The 17,901-nt window shown below is 40.6% G+C and overlaps 1 protein-coding gene across 7 annotated transcripts in view; it reads right to left on the bottom strand.

Annotated features, from left to right (window-relative positions):
- The window catches only part of tulp4a (TUB like protein 4a), a 31,488-nt gene that overhangs the window by 12,846 nt on the left and 741 nt on the right, over positions 1-17,901 (bottom strand). For 3 of the 7 annotated variants that reach the window (XM_075459653.1, XM_075459659.1, XM_075459655.1), the window contains exons 2-5: positions 16,276-17,265; positions 3,478-3,606; positions 1,582-1,743; positions 534-714 (exon numbers count right to left, since the gene is read on the bottom strand). In XM_075459653.1, the coding sequence (XP_075315768.1) occupies positions 534-714; positions 1,582-1,743; positions 3,478-3,606; positions 16,276-16,527 (724 nt within the window). In that variant the 5' untranslated portion in view covers positions 16,528-17,265. The remainder of the gene's footprint in view (positions 1-533; positions 715-1,581; positions 1,744-3,477; positions 3,607-16,275; positions 17,266-17,901) is intronic. The other 4 variants (XM_075459654.1, XM_075459657.1, XM_075459656.1 and 1 more) reach the window with 2 other exon arrangements.

Here is a 17,901-nt window from a genome sequence, read left to right as displayed (position 1 = left end):
TTCTGATCGACCAAGTCTTCCCAGTGTTTCATTTCTACCTTCCTTTCTCAACCACCTCAGGTTTAATATCCTTTTTTTTCCCTATTTTAACCGTGTGAATAGTGGACAGCATTAGTAAACACAACATTCAAACTCAGCCATTCATGTCTGCTACAATCGAGCAAGCTTCAGAATGCATGAGATGAATGAGAATTATGCAACATGACCAGATTTATCAGAGCTGAAGCGGACTTCCAGGTTAACTGTGTTTGAAAGCAGCTCTAATCAGTTACGCACTGCTGTGTCCGGCAACAAGCGACACACTGACAGCTGACTTAATTTGCCTAACCTACACTGTTCCATACACCCCAATGAAAATGCAAAAAACGAAGGCTAAAATATTTTTTAGCTCTTTGAAAAAGGCCCCGGGTTGTTTAAGCACTGGGTTCTGTTGGTCTAAATAAATGTTGAGAAACTTAAGGTTGAAACTGAGGGGTTTCAAAATGTTTACAGTTCAGAGTTTTCTGTTCAAATCAAACCCTAAGAAGTTATACCTTGTGGTGGGGTGTAATCGTCAGAGTCGGTGTCGCTCTCACTGCTGTCCTCCACCAGGAAGCTGGGGTAATTCCAGGACATACTGACAATACCATCCGACTCATGCAGCAGGATGTGGGCCAGCATGCGCCCGTGGCAGTCCATCACTATGACCTGTCCATCTGCAGTACCAAACAAAACCTGCAGAAGAAACAGTGCAGGGTTACTCGGAAGCATGGAGAAGATTTAAAAAGAAAATTAAGCTCACTGATTGAAAAAGAAAAAATGATGCCTTCAAAATTATAGAATAGGATGACAGAAAGCAAATAAAAAGTCGATATATGCATAACACAAATAAAAAGTGGAAAATATGCAAATGGCTTGAAGGCAATAAACAAGGACAGCTAAGAACAGTTAACACGAGCTGACAATTTGACAGCATGAAAGCAAAAACACTGCCTAACAAAACCACAACAGATTCAAAACAGTGCTTGCTGTCACTTAATAAATAAATCATTTTTCAGAGCCTGACTCTGCCATCTGAATGCCAGGAGTACATACTCAAGTGGGCAGATGACAACCTAAAATTTCAACACGTATTTGCATTGAGAGGACGGCATACTGCCAGGGGGAACTCATATATACTTCAAATTACAGTGTGTTCAACAGAATCGGATGATACTTGTGGTGGCCCGATGGGAGCCAACCGCTGTCTAATCGACTATATTTACGTTACATATGATCAGACAGGTAACAGTCCTCATTTCTCCTCTCTCACACTTCCATGCAGCCTTTAGTCCTCACAACCACTGACTGAACAGACTGCAGTCCAGGTGCAACATCTTCTCGGTCAAATTATTTCACCCTATATTTGGAACAAGTTCTGATCATTGTTGTTGCTCTAACAAAATCACCATTCAAGTTAACTTAACTTAACTCGATTACTCTCCATGTATGTATACCGGTAAAAGGTATAGGGTTCAATTTAATAGTCAATCGACCTGTAGCCTGCTCAAGTATCATTTATGTAAGGGGAACATGAAATCTGTAGGATTTGTATGTTGTTACCTGCTGGTCATCAGGGGTCCAGATACCACAGGTAATCTGGCTTTCCAGGTTAATCTCAGAGGACCAGTGTCTCTGCCCACTGACCGAGCCCACCAGGACAAAGCCATCACGATATGAGATAAGAGCTTGGGTGCCATCGTGTGACCACGTGAAGTCACTCACCTAGAAGAGTCAACAAATATCATAAAAGAATCAAACATCAGTCAGGCTGTTGGCTTTACTATCTACAGAAAATACACACCTTGAATGTTACAAAGTACACCAGGAGTGCCTCATGTTCATTTTACTGTCAAAATGTTTTTTGTTTTTAATTGGGAGGCTTTTCCTTTTTTCCTTTACATGTTTGGTAAAAAAAAATAAGATTTCGGTTGGTGTTTTTTGATTTTCACATTTGGAATAGACCTGAAACTATAATAGCCATTTTTTTACAATATTGTCTTCCGTTGGGAAATTATATCAAACAATACAATTCTTCTCTTTACACCTCTATTAAAGAAAAAAGGAGCTGTTTTTTAATCTAATTCCAACATGGGCAATCAGCTGTTCTGTTGTAAATATAACAGAGTATGTTAAAATAAGACATGGCCTCCGGTAGACTGTTAACGACTGTTGGCTCGGGCCATATAAAAGCAAAACTCTTGTCTAAACTGTCATCTAGAAGCTAAATTGATCACAAACGATAAGATGCGGTCAGGATGTGTCAGACTCAGACCAGCAGATGACAGCAACTGATCAAAGAGGCTTTCCTGTCGCCCATTTCTGCTCAGCAAATATCTAATCAGCATGTCATGCGGCATCATTATCACATTATAATCAAGGACATACGTTTGCAAATGAAAACTGTCTAAATATTTGTTGTCAGTGTTGCTTGTTCTGGTCAGTGTTGTGCGTGAACGAGTTCAAAAGAACGCGGTCATTGAACACGCTCATTTTTTCGTGAACGTTGAACTGAACGCAACACATTTTTTAATAAAGAACTTGAATGTGAATTAGTTCACATTATGTGTCATGAACGGCAGACATCTCTGTAAATGAACGTTGGAATTTGTTTTCCATTGAAAACTGAGTGACATCTGTTTTCTCTTTTGAAACGCAACGAGAGAAGTTCCTCCCTCCTGTATTCTCGCTGGTGCCGCTTAAATCATGTGCGCAATGCATTGCGGGCAACGTAGTGTCCGGCTGAATAACATACTGGCTTCCGCACGACTTTGCCCGTGATGAATTGCAGCAGAGCGGGGCAGTATCGCAGGCATAACAACGCCGCGTAGCAGGCAACGACGAGAGCGCGGAGGGCTGGAGGAGCGAGCGAGCGAGCGAGAGAGAGCGCGTTGCAATTAAAAAAAAAAAGGCTAGTGGAAGTGATGGCACGGAGACAGACACCGATTCTCCTTATGAACATTTAAAACAATTTTACACTCTTGCAAACCAAGACCCCGACGGCATTTCATATTATATATTCTTTTTTTAAATTAAATGCAGGTAGATTTCATTGCACTAAGTATAGAACTGGTCTACCTTGCCTGTACTGCTGCAAGTTTCATCACCTGTTAAGAAACCCACAATTGCAGTGTCATGAGCAAATGTCTACAATGAACAGTTTCAAAGAACGTGTAGTGATTTCTAGCTTGTAGTGTGAAAAAAAGTATTTATTTGAATATCTCACGAAAAAAGTAAAATGAACTGAACTTTGAACTAGTTCAGAATTAAAATTGTGAACTTTGAACGTGAACTGTTCACTTTGAGCATGTATGAACTGAACTTGAACTAGTTCAGAAAAGCTGTGAACTGGCACAACACTGGTTCTGGTTTCATTAAGGTTCCATATTGCACTTCTATGGGTTTGTACATCTATCTAAAAATCCCTGATACACTTCTTGTTGGCTTGGTGTCTCTTACCTGAGCTCCACGGTCATTGACCAGCTCCACAGACCAGCGTCCCTCATACTGAATCCAAACAAAAATCCCTCCATCCGTGTCACAAGTTGCCAGTTTCTGGAAGGGCTCATTCCACCGTACCAATACCACCTTTGAGAAAAAGATCAAAAAAGAAAAAGGGGACAAAACATTTAGACACACTTTGAATTGCCAATGCTATGTGTCCTTTGGACAAGACTGTCAAGACTTTATTGTGTGGCAATCAATGTAGTCAGCTTTTCACCATCTTCCAACATATAATGTAACTTCATTAAAAGCAGAACAACCTTGATGAAGACACTAAGTTCATACATTTCCATGAGCTAAATTTAGCATCATGTTAGATGGAAATAAAATAAAGTGGGTTAACCTCATTTTGAAAAGTCACAAAGAAGCTGCTAATATCCTACATATAACAGACCCTGATATTCAGTTATACTGTCACCCAACCACGACATCACTGACTGTCCTGCTGGTTTCTAACTTACCTCTGTAAAAAAAAAAAATGATGACAGATAGCTTGCACTGTGCTAGTTTCAATGCCATTCAGGACACCATTTTCTACTGCTGTCCCATAGAAAGCATTTAATCTCTTTAAATATAAAATTTGGAATAGAAGGGAAATCTTAGCTGAAACAGAGTAGCAATGAGAGATGCAAAGTCAAGAGAAAGAGAGGACAGAAGTGATGCACTGAGTGCACTGAGGCATAAACATCCTTTCAGAAAGTATTTTTGGTTCAAAGCACTGCTTTGAACCAAAAAGGTGTGTAGCCTGAACCGGGAGGGACTTGTGGGCTTACTGGTTTCTGTATTTACAGAGAGGGACCGTCACTGGCCTCAGATGCAAGCTGCAGAAGAGGAAGGCATTAAACTGCCAGAGAACAGAACAGATCAAACTGTTATAATGTGTCATAATCTTACTGGCACTTATTCCCATCTCCATCCACTGCCCTTTCTCTCTGTCTGTCTCCGTCTGGGTTTGTGTAGCGTGACTCACCTATTCCCAGAGGAATAATCCTAAGAAGAGAGCAGCTCTGCTCTCGCTGAGTGAAGCACGTGGGCTTTACACGCTCAAAGTCACAACACAGGACAGGGTTTTAGTGTGGCTTAAGCTCTCTGAGTGCAACTCCAATAGATCAGTCACTTACGGTAGGATGATCCAAGCAGTCTCTTAAAAAAAAAAAAAAAAAAAACCCACCATTTTCACCATTTGAGCAAAGCACTCACAATCTATCCATAAAACAGATGCCACTAAGACACAGGCTAAATGTCAATAACAGCTCTATATTCCTCTTGGTAGTTACATAGACCCAAACTAATCAATATTATAGTTTGAAGCATCTTCTAAAAAACTATGTAGGTGTAAATGGAGTGTAAAGTAGCATCCATGCCTCTCCTGATCCTGCTATAAACCATTCTGAGAGCCAGATTCACTCAGTCTTCAGTCTCACTCCTACAATATGTAAATGTTACCTTTTTTCTGGGGAAAAAATAACACTCAACTCAATTTTTGTCATTTCACTTGTAAAGTAAAACATAATGTAGTTAGTTATATAACGAATATAGACATGGAAGTACAGACGCTAAGCTTGACTTTATGGCCAGTCACATTTAAAATTGGAGGATGGGTTTAGGAGCTATGACTCTTTCATATACAAAACCCTCCTTCGCAAAAGGATTAGCCTAAAAGTAGTTGAGGAACCCACCTAAAATTCTAACACAAAACCTATCCATCAGATCAAACATCAGCAAGATGCTAAGATTTAGCCAAACTAAGCAAGGTTAAACAAGGGAGATGACCCAAAACATACAAACTTTTGAAGGATCTGGACTTTATATCAGATGGAATTTATTCAAATCCCAAACAAGCAACAGCTAAACATGTACAAAAAGGCATGAATAGCATTACAACAGAGGAAGTTTATTCTTCAGTGGTATCCATGGGCTCAGACTTCGAGTCGTGAATATCAATAAAGTTATTCTCAACAAAGTATGAAACAGTTTATTCCAGGGTTCATACACTTTTTCCCATGACTTTTCCAAAACCTTTGGAGATATATATATATATATATATATATATATATATATATATTTACGTATACTATAGGCTATGCTTTACTATAGGCTATATGCTGGCGTTATACTATGTTAAACTACATTAATTATATTCACTTTTTTATTTATATTATTCACTTGCCTGGTGTAGGCCTTGAGTCAGAGATGAAAATGAATATATTATAATATATTTGCCTATAGGAAATTAGGTCGTGAAATCATCATGAAGACAAATTTGTATTTATATCAACATACATATATTGTGGAGATAGATATAAACAGGGTTCATACAGGGTTTGTACATGAAATCTGCTATATAAATAAATTTGATTTGATACACTATTTCATCGGGTTTTTTCTCCATGACGTACTTCGTTTGGTTTGAGACTTCTGAAAGTAAAATGCTCTTCACATGAGGGGCGATCCCAAATGTACACACACACGCACACTTCCTCTCTCCACAGCTGAATCTCCTAGCAATCTCGCTGTCGGGGAACATAGCGGCGAACAGCTTGCTTGTGTCTTCTGACGATTTGTAAGAATAGTGTGAGTTCATTACTTTTAATGCCCATAAAATTTCGGCCTTCAGGACTTCGTTTTTTGACTCGTAGATCGTCTTTTGCTATATTGAAGAACCCGCGGCACTGCTGGATGGCGGCTTGTCTGTTGCCTGTGTTCTCACGAAAGCCATTATTGCTAGGCTGCTAGTAGTAGCTGAGGCGATAGCATTGTGTTTCTTACCACTCAGGTGGCTAACAAGGGCCGCTTCGCCCATATTTGAAACATCGAACGTTTTGTGACACAACTTGCATCGGGCACAAGTTTGGTCGTCGTCCCTGGCAAGCCATTGCCGGTAACTTTCTTTTGACAGCCACAGATTATTAAAGCTACACTTCCCCGGCATACTGTAACATCGCCCAGCATCACGCTAGACTGCGCTAGAAAACATTTCCACCCAAGACAAGTCGTGACAATTTGCATTTTATTACGGCACATCAATGTTATTAAGATAATCGATGAAACACTAGATATATTCCATGACTTTTCCAAAACTTCAACAAAATATTTTTTTCCATAACTTTTCCAGGGCCTGGAAATTTATTTTTAAAATTTCAAAACTTTTCCAGGTTTTTCATGACCGTACGAACCCTGTTATTCATTATTTTGTTGTGTTGTTGTGTTATACTGTTGTGCACTTCTACCAATACTCATTAAGTGCCTGTAAACAGTGAAAATAAGCAATGTGTTAATTTCCAAAGATTTATGACACAACTACATCTTAGCTGGAAAGACACGGTGAAGAGGGTGATGCAAACCATCTTAGTGCACTTCGGTGTCATACTGAATTGACCATTTTCATGGACCATTAAAAGCAGCCTGCCATCCGTCAGTCTGACACAGCAATCACTCATGAAACGAGGCTCACAGGGTGCAAAGCTAACAGGCTTCTGCGACAGTGTTGTCAAAGATAAAACCACTGCATGCATAAGGAACACAAATCTGTGTGGATTTTCCAGATGGTATTATATCACATAAAGCAATTCTAACTACTGGGTGTTTTGAGGTTTTATATTAAGTATGAGCTCCAGTTCTAATGGGTGAATATCATTCATACCCATTTACTAACCTAACAAAGAAGTGTCACGAGACAATCAGAGAATGAATTAGCATAAGGTTTACACATGCTGTGTATCACGTGTATGCACACTTAACTGCAGCCTCGTAGAGGGGAGAATAAACTGTTTGTCTGTAAATTTAGCTCAGTGTGGAGATTAGTGTGAGCTTGTGAAGTATCCTGCACGGGGGAAAGATGAGCACCTCGCTGTGACACTGTGTTCAGGGAGATCAGACGTCACATGGAGACAGACAGGATAAGAAGGAGAAGCCACAGGACAACAAGGAGCCACATGGATCACAGAAAGGACCACATGCAGTTAATCTGACACAAGGCAATCAAAGGCGTTCTATTCACTCTTATGTGTAATGTCAAAGAGACAGTGATCATTGTTCAGATGCTAAAAGAAGCTTGGTGTAACACATTAAGCAGCAAAATTCCATCGGGACCAACACATATTAAAAGAAGAAGAAACCACAAGTTTCTGAATTCTTAAACGCTGAAAAAGCTGAAAGCGTTGCCAGCTCCTCCTTGGTAAGCTGCTGCGCTCACTGCTGTAGTTATTCCAGCCCTGGCCTTTTGCTGGGAAGTGTCTATACAGATGCAATCATCGCATGGGCATCATGAATCACGTCAGCAGAGCAGACATGTGCGAGCCTTCACAACAAATCGTCATGTACGTGTTAATCTACAGAGAGCCTCGTGCACACCCTTTGATGATAGCATTTACATCACACACACCTCACTAGCATCTCATGCACACAACGTAACACACCAGTAACAGAGCAGCAGCCACCCTGCAGCTCCATCTGTATCTATTCTACACTGACGTTAACTCGCAATATCGAGCAGTAGGTCATCTGCCTTTAGGAAGTGCTTAGAGACGATCACAATCAATGTAGCTGCAGTTATAAAAAGCAGAAAATAGAAATGTTGCTTTCCACAAACATGAGTAATTAGACTGTGTGTAGACAGTTGAAATGATTAAAACAGGAGTGTATCTGTTCCATCACAGAATAAAATAACAAACGTTACAGTAGTAATGCTGTTACAGAGAGTCGACACAGGTGCTTCAGCTGTGCTTGTTCTTGTGTACTGGGTTCTGTGTGGTTACAGATGGTCCACCAAAGCTGCTGCTCTGCAATTGTGCTGCTTCTGTTCTGACTAATACATACACCATTTTAGGGACTGGAAGCTGAGCTGACCCTAACACCTTAACCTCGAAGACCAAATCAAATCACGGCGCAGCTTTGGGTTGCACTGCAGTCAGCAGAACTGAAAGGACACTTCGATCCACAAGTCAAAGACAACGTTTGTCTGTGGCACAGTTTCGATGTGTCTTTGCTATGAAGACAAAATGTTAACCTCTACCAAAGAAAAGAGCTACCAAGACTTCACTTCAACAGCACCAATCTCGCTTACAGCATGATAATGACAGGAACAGATAAAAAGTAATAGAACTATCTTTTCAAAATGTTGATCACACAGCTACAGCAGCAGTCCTGGGATCTACTGACAAATTAATTACCATCAAAGAAAAAGTCAAGGCTACACAGTGAACATACTGCAATACTGAATACAGAGCAAGCAAATGAGAAAATGATTCTCCCATTTCCTTCCACAACCACACTGCCTCCTCTGATCTGTATCTGACAAGATATTAAATCAGACACAGAGCTCTATTAAAGAAAAACGCTGCGCTGTGCTGATACAAAAGCAACCAAGACCAAATGAGCGAAGCAGGTCGGGAATGATTTGCAATGTGACAGAGAGGCAATGGGACTGGACCTGCAGGGGGGGTGCCTTCTGAGATGTTTATGAGTCGATCTAGTATGTTATAAAACCCTAATCAATCGTAAAACGTGCTGCTGAATTGTAATGTGTAGTTGTTTCAACAGTTATATGGTAATAATCAGTGTGATAATGGAGCACTGAATTTAATATATACGTATATAGTTTAATAAGGATGTTACTGAGAGTGTGGGTGACAGGGTTTTAGATCATATTTAGTGTCTAAAATGTTTCCAAAATAATACACAATATGCAGATAATCTCATTTCTAGGAGCACTTTAAGGAGGCACATTACAGCCCTTGGAAAATGACTGTGCGTGACCCTCGGGCGGCAGCTTCTCAGACCAAAACAAACTAAATCAAAACTGAAAACAAAAAGCCCATCTGTAGGTCCAAGGCCATGTTTTGCAAAATATTGATGCAGAATGTGTGTGCAGCCAGTTCAACGCTGCTACATAGACGGGAGAAATTTGGATTAACACACACAAAGAGAAAATGTGAGGCTGTCAACACTGGGATTTTTTTTTAATAATTTTTTATTTGTACAGCAAGAAGTAGTTGTTTGCTGCTGATATAACCTTCAAAGTGTATGTGGTCCAACAATGTTAAGGTTTGATTTCTCTGGCTTTATCTGATGTCCCTGCTCACTGATAACATGCTGTACATGTTCAGAGACTTAAGCTTCCTTCAGACACGCACTGCTTTCCATCAATCTCATGACAACAACAAATGTTGATGTCGGGACAAGCACCATCACAGCTCTTTATAAACCTGCCTGTTCATTATGCAAAAACATGTACAAAAAATAAAGATGCTTTCTGATCTCATCCACCACAAATATGTTTTTGGTGATATGCTACATTATTGTGCAATAAGGACTTATCTCACATATCTCAGATTTCCTGTTTAGTTTCACAAGAATTGCAGAAATCCCACGCTCACGGTCCTGTCCCTCACTGTCATTTGTCTGAATGACACCATGACAGAGTCACTGCCAACTCAGAAACACTACCCTGGCATTTTATTTTGTGCCCCGCATATTTGGAAATTTGTCATTTGGTTCAGACTTTCAGGAAAACGTTTATCATCCAGCCTTTTCTCATCATCTCCACCTAGCTTCATCTTCAGATGATGCTGCGTTCGCTGACTCTTGGAAGTGGGAAGTTGCTCTTGCGTTTTGATCTGCGGTTGATATCAAATCTCATCATTAGCCATTTCATTTCATCTGTGAAAAATTGGCCATATAAGCCACGGTTCTTAGTTGCTAAAAACTTTAAAAAATTTCTCAGAGGAATGCAGCGACAGTGATGTCCAGAATTTATGGAGCTGATATGTCACGGATAAATTACAGCGCAAGTTCTCAAAGGTGTTATTAACCAGCCGGCGGCCATTACATTGCAAAGTTTATTTTCAAACAATAGGCCAGTTCAATAGATGATTTGCCTCAAGACAAAGAAATTGTAAATATTTGAGTATAAAGTCAAGTATTTTTCCCTTCTATCAGTTTGTCTTGTGGTCTGAGCTCTCTTTACTGTATACTTCCTGATGGGGTAATAATGTGGTCCAAGGGTGACTGTGTACTACAGATCTCAAAAGATCCTGAGGAAGAGAAGGGGCAGAGGAAAATTGAGCAGGTCACTCCACGCTCCAAAAAGATCAGCTTAAATAGAGGCGGAAATCAATGAAAGGAAATGGAACCGTGTCTGTTATTTCAACCGAAGTATGACACAGACACTTATTAAAGAAGGTAGAAAATTGTGTCACTTGTGTCACAAAAAAAAAAGGCATAATTCATCTCCTTTAATATCAAAGTGACCAATGTCGGAATGACTGAATGTCGTCATTTCAACAGACTAATGAAGTAATTAATGTTATGTATGTCATGTCTGAAAACAGCTTTTGTGAAGAGCGACAATTATAAAGAACTAGGACACTGAGGGGGAAAACATCATGAACAAACTGTTGGCCATAGTCATGTTTTCCATAATATGTTTGATGACTGCTTTATTCTTTAATAAAGCAGTCAAAGGAATGGATAAAGGAGAATTAAATCAGGAAGATTTGCCAGATTCTGTTAAACACTTTTTGTCACAAATACTTCGTCCCGAACAACTGAATCGTGACAGATTAGATAAAGTAACATCATTTTTGTCTCCTCCCATTCTCAGAGCTGTTAGTTCTGTAGGACAAAGAGAAGATCTTTTATCCTGCAAATACCATATCTCTAAAACAAGATGAACCCAAGTGTTCAGATGTGTCGTCTGATCCCTGACAACGACAACAACAACAACAAAAAACAAAACAAACCCCGCCATGTTCAGGGCACACTGTCCCTCCTGCAAATAAGTACACCCAGGACCTGAGGTAGCAGCTGAGCCCAAGTATTATGCAACATGTCGTCTCCGAGGATGGATTACCACAGGAAAGCCATTTCCACTGAGCACATTTGGTGCAACCGTTCTAATGCAATTAAGGGGCCGTATACTATTCAAACCTAAGCAGGGTGTCCCGTGTCTGTGATCAGGACGGGAGTAAGCAGAACACATCATTCAGTAATGAGACAGGCAGAAGAAGGGTAGTGACCATCGCAGGGAAGGAGATCAAGAAAGACGGTGGATGAGGATGGAAAGCTGTGATGCGCAGCAAATAACCGATTAGACAAATAAACAAGACCAGGAAACACAGCCAATGATCCAGATAGAAGTGTATAAAAAAACAAGGTAACAGGGGAAAACAGTTCCACTTGTTGGGTGCATGGCGAGAAGAATAATTCTTCATTCCACTTGTCTTGCGGTCCTTGTGGTCTCCATTAACAGTTCACAGATGAATAGACTGAAGCACACCACAAAAGTGCTTAAGATCCTGTCAATTTAAGAGAGTTGAGCAGGGCCCAGACCATTGTTGATTCATGCACAGGGATCCGGATTTATCTATGAGGCTTAACCAAGACATAACTTTTAGCACATGAAAAGATCACACAGCTTGAGTGAAACATGAGGCTGAAAGAGAAACATTGGGTTTTGTTCATTTAAGAGAGGGATTCATTCTCACTGGCCTATCTGCCAATCTGCAGAATTAGTACGTTTTCAACTTTAACATTTTGATAAGACAATCAGTTCAGACAAAACTTCCTGTTTGGATCACTATGCAGTCCACAGAAGCCAAAGATGTTAAACATAAACTATAGCCTAAATGGTAAATATGAGCTAGTGCCCTGGTGTAACCCGTCTCTGCTGGATTAGGGCCTTAGATACTTGTCCCTTTTTGTTGGAGAGAAAAGCCTCGATTTGGCCTCGAGGGAAACTAGCAAGTGGGACTTCTCCCTTTGGGAGAGAATCAACCCCAAAGTCTCTTGTGGATGGTAGGGAGGAGTGCACATGTTTTTGTTTTTATCTACAATGCCTGCTAAACTGTTTTATTAGTAGTTTGGATATACCACAAGGAAAAAAAGGAGATGGAACCAGGATCCACGATTTGAATCACAACTCTGGAGATTTGGTTGAACTTGTGAACACATGTTTAGTCATTCATATGGTTGCCTGGATACCTGTCATCTCTGCTCATAAATTCCCTGTTTTTGAGATTTGACTATGAAACTTATCTTTAGAAAAGGAGCAGAGTGTAATCAAGTTTAGTTTACAAGTGCAATCTTGGCCTCCGGCACAACATGACGATCAGCATTAAGTTTCACATTGATGTAATCAGTTACGTCATATATTATAAATTCTGCACAGCCATTGTTTTACAGCAGTGAACTTTTGTGCCCCTAAAAGGCACAATTTCACTCACTCTTCAATTCAGCTTAATTTCACTTCAGCCAAGACGATATATAAACAAAGCTTTTGGCCAGTAAGATCCATCAAAAAGAAGTCATAACCAGGTTTCAGTCAGTGAACCTGCAGAGGGATCATTAACAGCACTGCCATCTTCTTTACCCAAGAATTCCCTGAATTATTTATAGTGATAGTCTATTGGTAAGAGAGACAGGAGAGACTGATTTTACACAAAACAGCTCAAAACTAAAACATGTGCAACGATTTAAACTCACAAAGCATATACGTAGTTTCATTTCATCAATAAATGTCACCCGAGGAAACTTTATGTATAGGGAATCCCAACCATTCGCCCTGAGCCAACAAGAACGTATGATATTACAATAAAACATATCTCACAGCCTGCAGATGACAAGATACTGGCAGACAATTCGCCCAAAACTTCACTGACATTCACTGTCAAGCCTGTCTTAGAAGTTCATTTCACATAGAGTGACTCCTTGTGACTGGCTGCCTGCTTTGTTCAGCATCTGGACACACTGTTATAGAAAAGAAGCTCCAGACTGTCAAAAAAAAGTGTTGATCTATTCTGACGCATGTCCCACTTGGATTGTTTTGCAGTGCGGTAATATAATAAGATGTAAAACATAGTGCTTTCATCTATTTTCTGTTTCAATTCAGTGTGGTGCAACTGACATGCCTGCTCGTGTTTAGCAGCTATGATTAAATAACTATATAAAAATAGAATTGGGGCACTGGGGCCAAATTCTCAGTTTCTACATTTTTTTTCTTGTTCGTCTTCTTGATATATTTTTGGACCTCTCACTCTGCAACTTCTGCCTACGAGTGTAAAGGTATGTGGACATAAAAGTTTGCCGATGGCAACTGTTTTCATCACAGGACATACCTCAGATTACTCTTATACTGAGCCGAATTGTTTGCAGTATTAAATCCATAATAACAGCAGTGTGTTGTTTTAACAGTCTAATTTCAGTCTGATCATTTCTGCTGAGGAAACTTCGGTCATGTGAGTAAAAAGCACTGTGCTCAGTTGGCCACTGTGAAAAGGGGGTAATGGGGGACAGAATAAAAAGATGATGCCAACTTATAATATCCACCTTGCTCCTTCTGATGCTGCCGCCGCCTTGTTATTACCGTATCTCTTATGTCTCTCCCTCTACATCTCTCATTCCGGCTATAAAGAAGGTAGATAGGGGGGAAAAGTTTGTGTGAAAAGTGTGTTTAAAGACCTACCAAAATAAAAACCTTCTCATTATCCGAATAAGGTCAGGAGAGACAGCAGAATGGGCACCAAAGCAACACGACAGCTGAGCTTCACCACAACATCAGATGCTTTGGTGGATGTGTTTACTCCCACTAGCCTGCACTGCCAACCACTGTGTCATGAGTAAAATTATTTGTAATTTTTAACACCTACTGCTGGCAGTATCATATACTAAAAGATCATGGGAGTCTTTATCGGTCTGCCTCGTTCTTGACAAATGTCTGACAGCTTAAGAGCTGGCTTCTACTTTACTACATGGCACTAAGTGGTCCACATCTAAAGGACACTTTCATTCAGAAGCACACTTACACTAACATCGCAGGTCTATACATCAACAGGAATAACAGGCAGACTTGAGGTTTCTGGCAAAAGAATGGGTTCCTATTTAATTTCTGTGGGCTCACTCCTATCGAGGCTTAAGCTAAACTGCGTGAATGGACACAGACAACGACGAGTGTTCAGTGATAACGCTGACGCCCAAAAGGACAGGACTGTCAGGGAAGGGGGCGACATTTTACGCTGAGTGAGCACACAGATCTGCCACAACTTCACAGAATCCATTAAGCGGAGTGATTTCTACAGCTGTCAGAAACCCCAAATTATGCACAGGGTGGACAAGGGATGGATTTCACATTTCCCAAAGCATTTATTTATCGCTCTGTATCAAATGAAGCATGAAAGTAGAGAGGACATTTATTACTCTCATTACTGGTGCTGGGATGAGAGCAGGAGGAGAAATGTGCATTTTTGTCCAAGCGGTTTCTGAATTTGATATCAGAACCATCTTGATAGGAGCAAAAGAAAACATATTAATCTGAGATTATGGGTGCAACTCAAAAGAAATGGATCAAACTCTACCAAGAATAATATGACCTCAGTGAAAATCTATTGCAATCAAAGCTCCCCTCCTCCAAAACACCATCCTTCATTCATTGTTCAACAATTATGAGCACAGGGATGACAAAGGCAGCACAGCAGAAAATATGTAGTGACTAAAGCTTTGTGCACTGGTTGAGAAAGACATACAATATCATCTCTTGATAAAATTAAAAAAAAAAAAAGATGTGAGCTGTTAAGTTATCTTTGCATTATTGAAGATATTTACATCAGCCTAAAGTAAAGGATAAAACCACATTCAGCATGAAACAAGAAAACTGAGGGTAAATGGCGCTCGTGTGGATTTAACCTTCTTCACAATACACTAGAATAACAAAAGCAAAATTTCAACACTACTGAATCTGTACTTGGCCCATGTTGGCAGAGTTAAATGACATTTCTGCTGCGCTTCAGTCACTCCGTGTAGGGATTCATCCACTCTCCCCTCAGCTGCCTTGTGGAGTGCTGACACAGCACCCTGCTCCATCTGACCAACAAGCTACACAGACCAAAAGAGAAAACGCAACCTGTGTGCAGTCCCATTTGTGCCAGCCCCGTTGTATCCTGACAGCAACATTCAGTTCTCCCACACAGCAGATATGGGACTAAGAGTTAGTTATCTGATTTTTATGATTAAACTCGACGGCATCAGTGCACTTGTGGTGAGAAACCTTGGAGGGGTTTAACCACAGTGAGAGATAAGAGCAATGCTGGAGAATAGAGCACTGCAATGTTTTGACTAGGAGCAGCGGGGGGATCTGATGCAAGAGTGTCAAAACGTGTCAAAATGAGCCACTGACGATATATAAGACTCGCCTCCAACCACAAACAAAACATTTATGAACTCCTGTTCTGGTTACATAAGATCAACTGCTGTGGAGGAAATGGCCAGTGGAGTACGTTTTGTCTGCAAACACCTTCTTTTAATGCGGTTAAGCAGAGAAACTGGTGTGCGGCTTTATGGTATGAGGATGATTTGACTGGGAGCCTAAATAAAGAGCAATAAAGTAACTCATTGAAATAAGATTTAAATTGAACCATTTGGTGTTAAAGAAATAAAAGAAACGTAAACTCAAACAGAAGTGAGAACAGACTTAATTACAGCTCAGTAACGATGAGCGCAATAAAATAAACAAGTCTGCCTTGAACACGTTTTGCTTTTAAGATCATTTTAAGCAAAAATCCCTTCATTAAACGCTTTCAAGCGCTTCGCTGGAAAGAACAAAGACCGACTGGTGACGTTGTCCTTTGTTAGGATGTTACATAGTCATCGCTATGCAGGATATGATGCAAAGAAGTTACATTTTTCAACTGTTCTTTTTAACATAAATAATTTAAAAAAAAATTCTCAAACTGACTTTTCCAATCAAACCAAACAGCTTACCTCACTGTTGTGTCCTCTGAGATTGAAGTTTACTCTCTGCAGGGTGGGCCGGTCCCGTCTGCAATGGCTGGACGTGAACGTGACCCCGACCACTCCTCGACCGTTCCCGGTAGCGAGCCAGCCCTCCTCATAGTAGCGCTTTCTGCACACCGGTTTCTCCTTCTCACTTTTGGGTACCCTGCCCTTCCAGGACAGGCACAGGATGTTGGAGTCGCTACAGAGCACCGGGCCATGCTCCACGGCGGCAAACATCCCTGCAGCTTTCTACACCACCTGAATAAAAATCTATCCAGAGGGAGGTTCTTTGTGGGCGTTTACGTGCTGTTATGAATGCCTCTCCTCTGCCGAGGCGAATGACACAGTGTCGGATGTGAGACAGTGACAACGGTGCATAGTACTTATGCTTTTGCTTGGCTATCAGGGTGACCTGCAACACTGATTAAAGTTGATCAATGGAGACTTCTTCAAAAACACAAAGGATGTTACAAAACTGTGGACTTTAGCATTGCTGGATTAACGATGTCATGTAGCCGAATGGGCTGCAAAAACAAAAGGCACTCAAGTCATTGTGATGTGTTTGATCAGTGAGCTGCCTTGTGGGTGCAGTTTCAATCACAAGGCAACAAATGAAAGCGCTGTGAAAAAGATATCTAGAAATCCACCATGACAAATGCAAGACTCATGTCAGCGGTGGAGCAAAACAAACATCCACAGAGAGGTTTACCTCATAAACTCAAAAACAGGCAACGCACGCCTTCCACCAAACACGTCCCAGTGCTTCCAGTTAATGCGAGTAACGTTTTACTCCAATCAGTGTCTCATTTCTGTGCTGCTTGTCCTCCGCATTTGTTCCGGTTGTGTGCGTGAGAGGAGGAGCAGGGACTCCTCTCCATCAGCTGTCAGCCCGCAGGAGATCCACTTCTCCCGGTAACGTCATCACCTCAGCCAGTCTGCCTCTTCAAGCAGCCTTGGGGATTCCAAAGAGGGCTGCTGGGTGAAATACACAAAGAAAGTGTCATTGTCATGCAAAAAACATCGCAATCAGACACACAAACATGCATCAAGGCTCATACAAAGGATTCAAAATGAACATTTATAAAGCGGTCAAGAGGATGGTATAACGGAGAGGAAGCGCTAAAAGCACTCACCTGCCGCCCACAGTCCTTAATTTAAATATTAATGCACTAGCCTAAAATAGTTCCCCACTTATGTTACTCTCGAACAAATGAGTTAGTTCGAGGACTATACTTCTCAGCGGAAGAATATTTAGTAGTCCATTTCAGAAATATCGTATATAATTTCAGTTAGCGTTTTATTCGGATTTAATCCTGCAACATCTGAGAATCCTGAAGCCAGACTTTGACATGAATAAAAGAAAACAAACGATATATAAAACAAAGAAAGCAAGAGGCGAAACAAATTGGATACCCAACCACATCCAATAAGACATAAAGACAAGACAGAGGGGATTAACGGGCAATGTTACAGACAGAAAAATACACCCAATGAACAACTGCTGTTATCGGATGTGTTCGAGTCATCTTTTTACTACAAATAAATAAACAGCAACAACAACAAAAGTCATTATCCAAACCAACCCCCAAAAAGACTAAATCACACACAAGT

Source organism: Odontesthes bonariensis, chromosome 24 (genome assembly GCF_027942865.1).
Source record: "Odontesthes bonariensis isolate fOdoBon6 chromosome 24, fOdoBon6.hap1, whole genome shotgun sequence".
Classification (NCBI taxonomy): domain Eukaryota; kingdom Metazoa; phylum Chordata; class Actinopteri; order Atheriniformes; family Atherinopsidae; genus Odontesthes; species Odontesthes bonariensis.
Note: the sequence above shows the minus strand (reverse complement) of the source record. Positions and strands in the feature narration are given on the sequence as shown.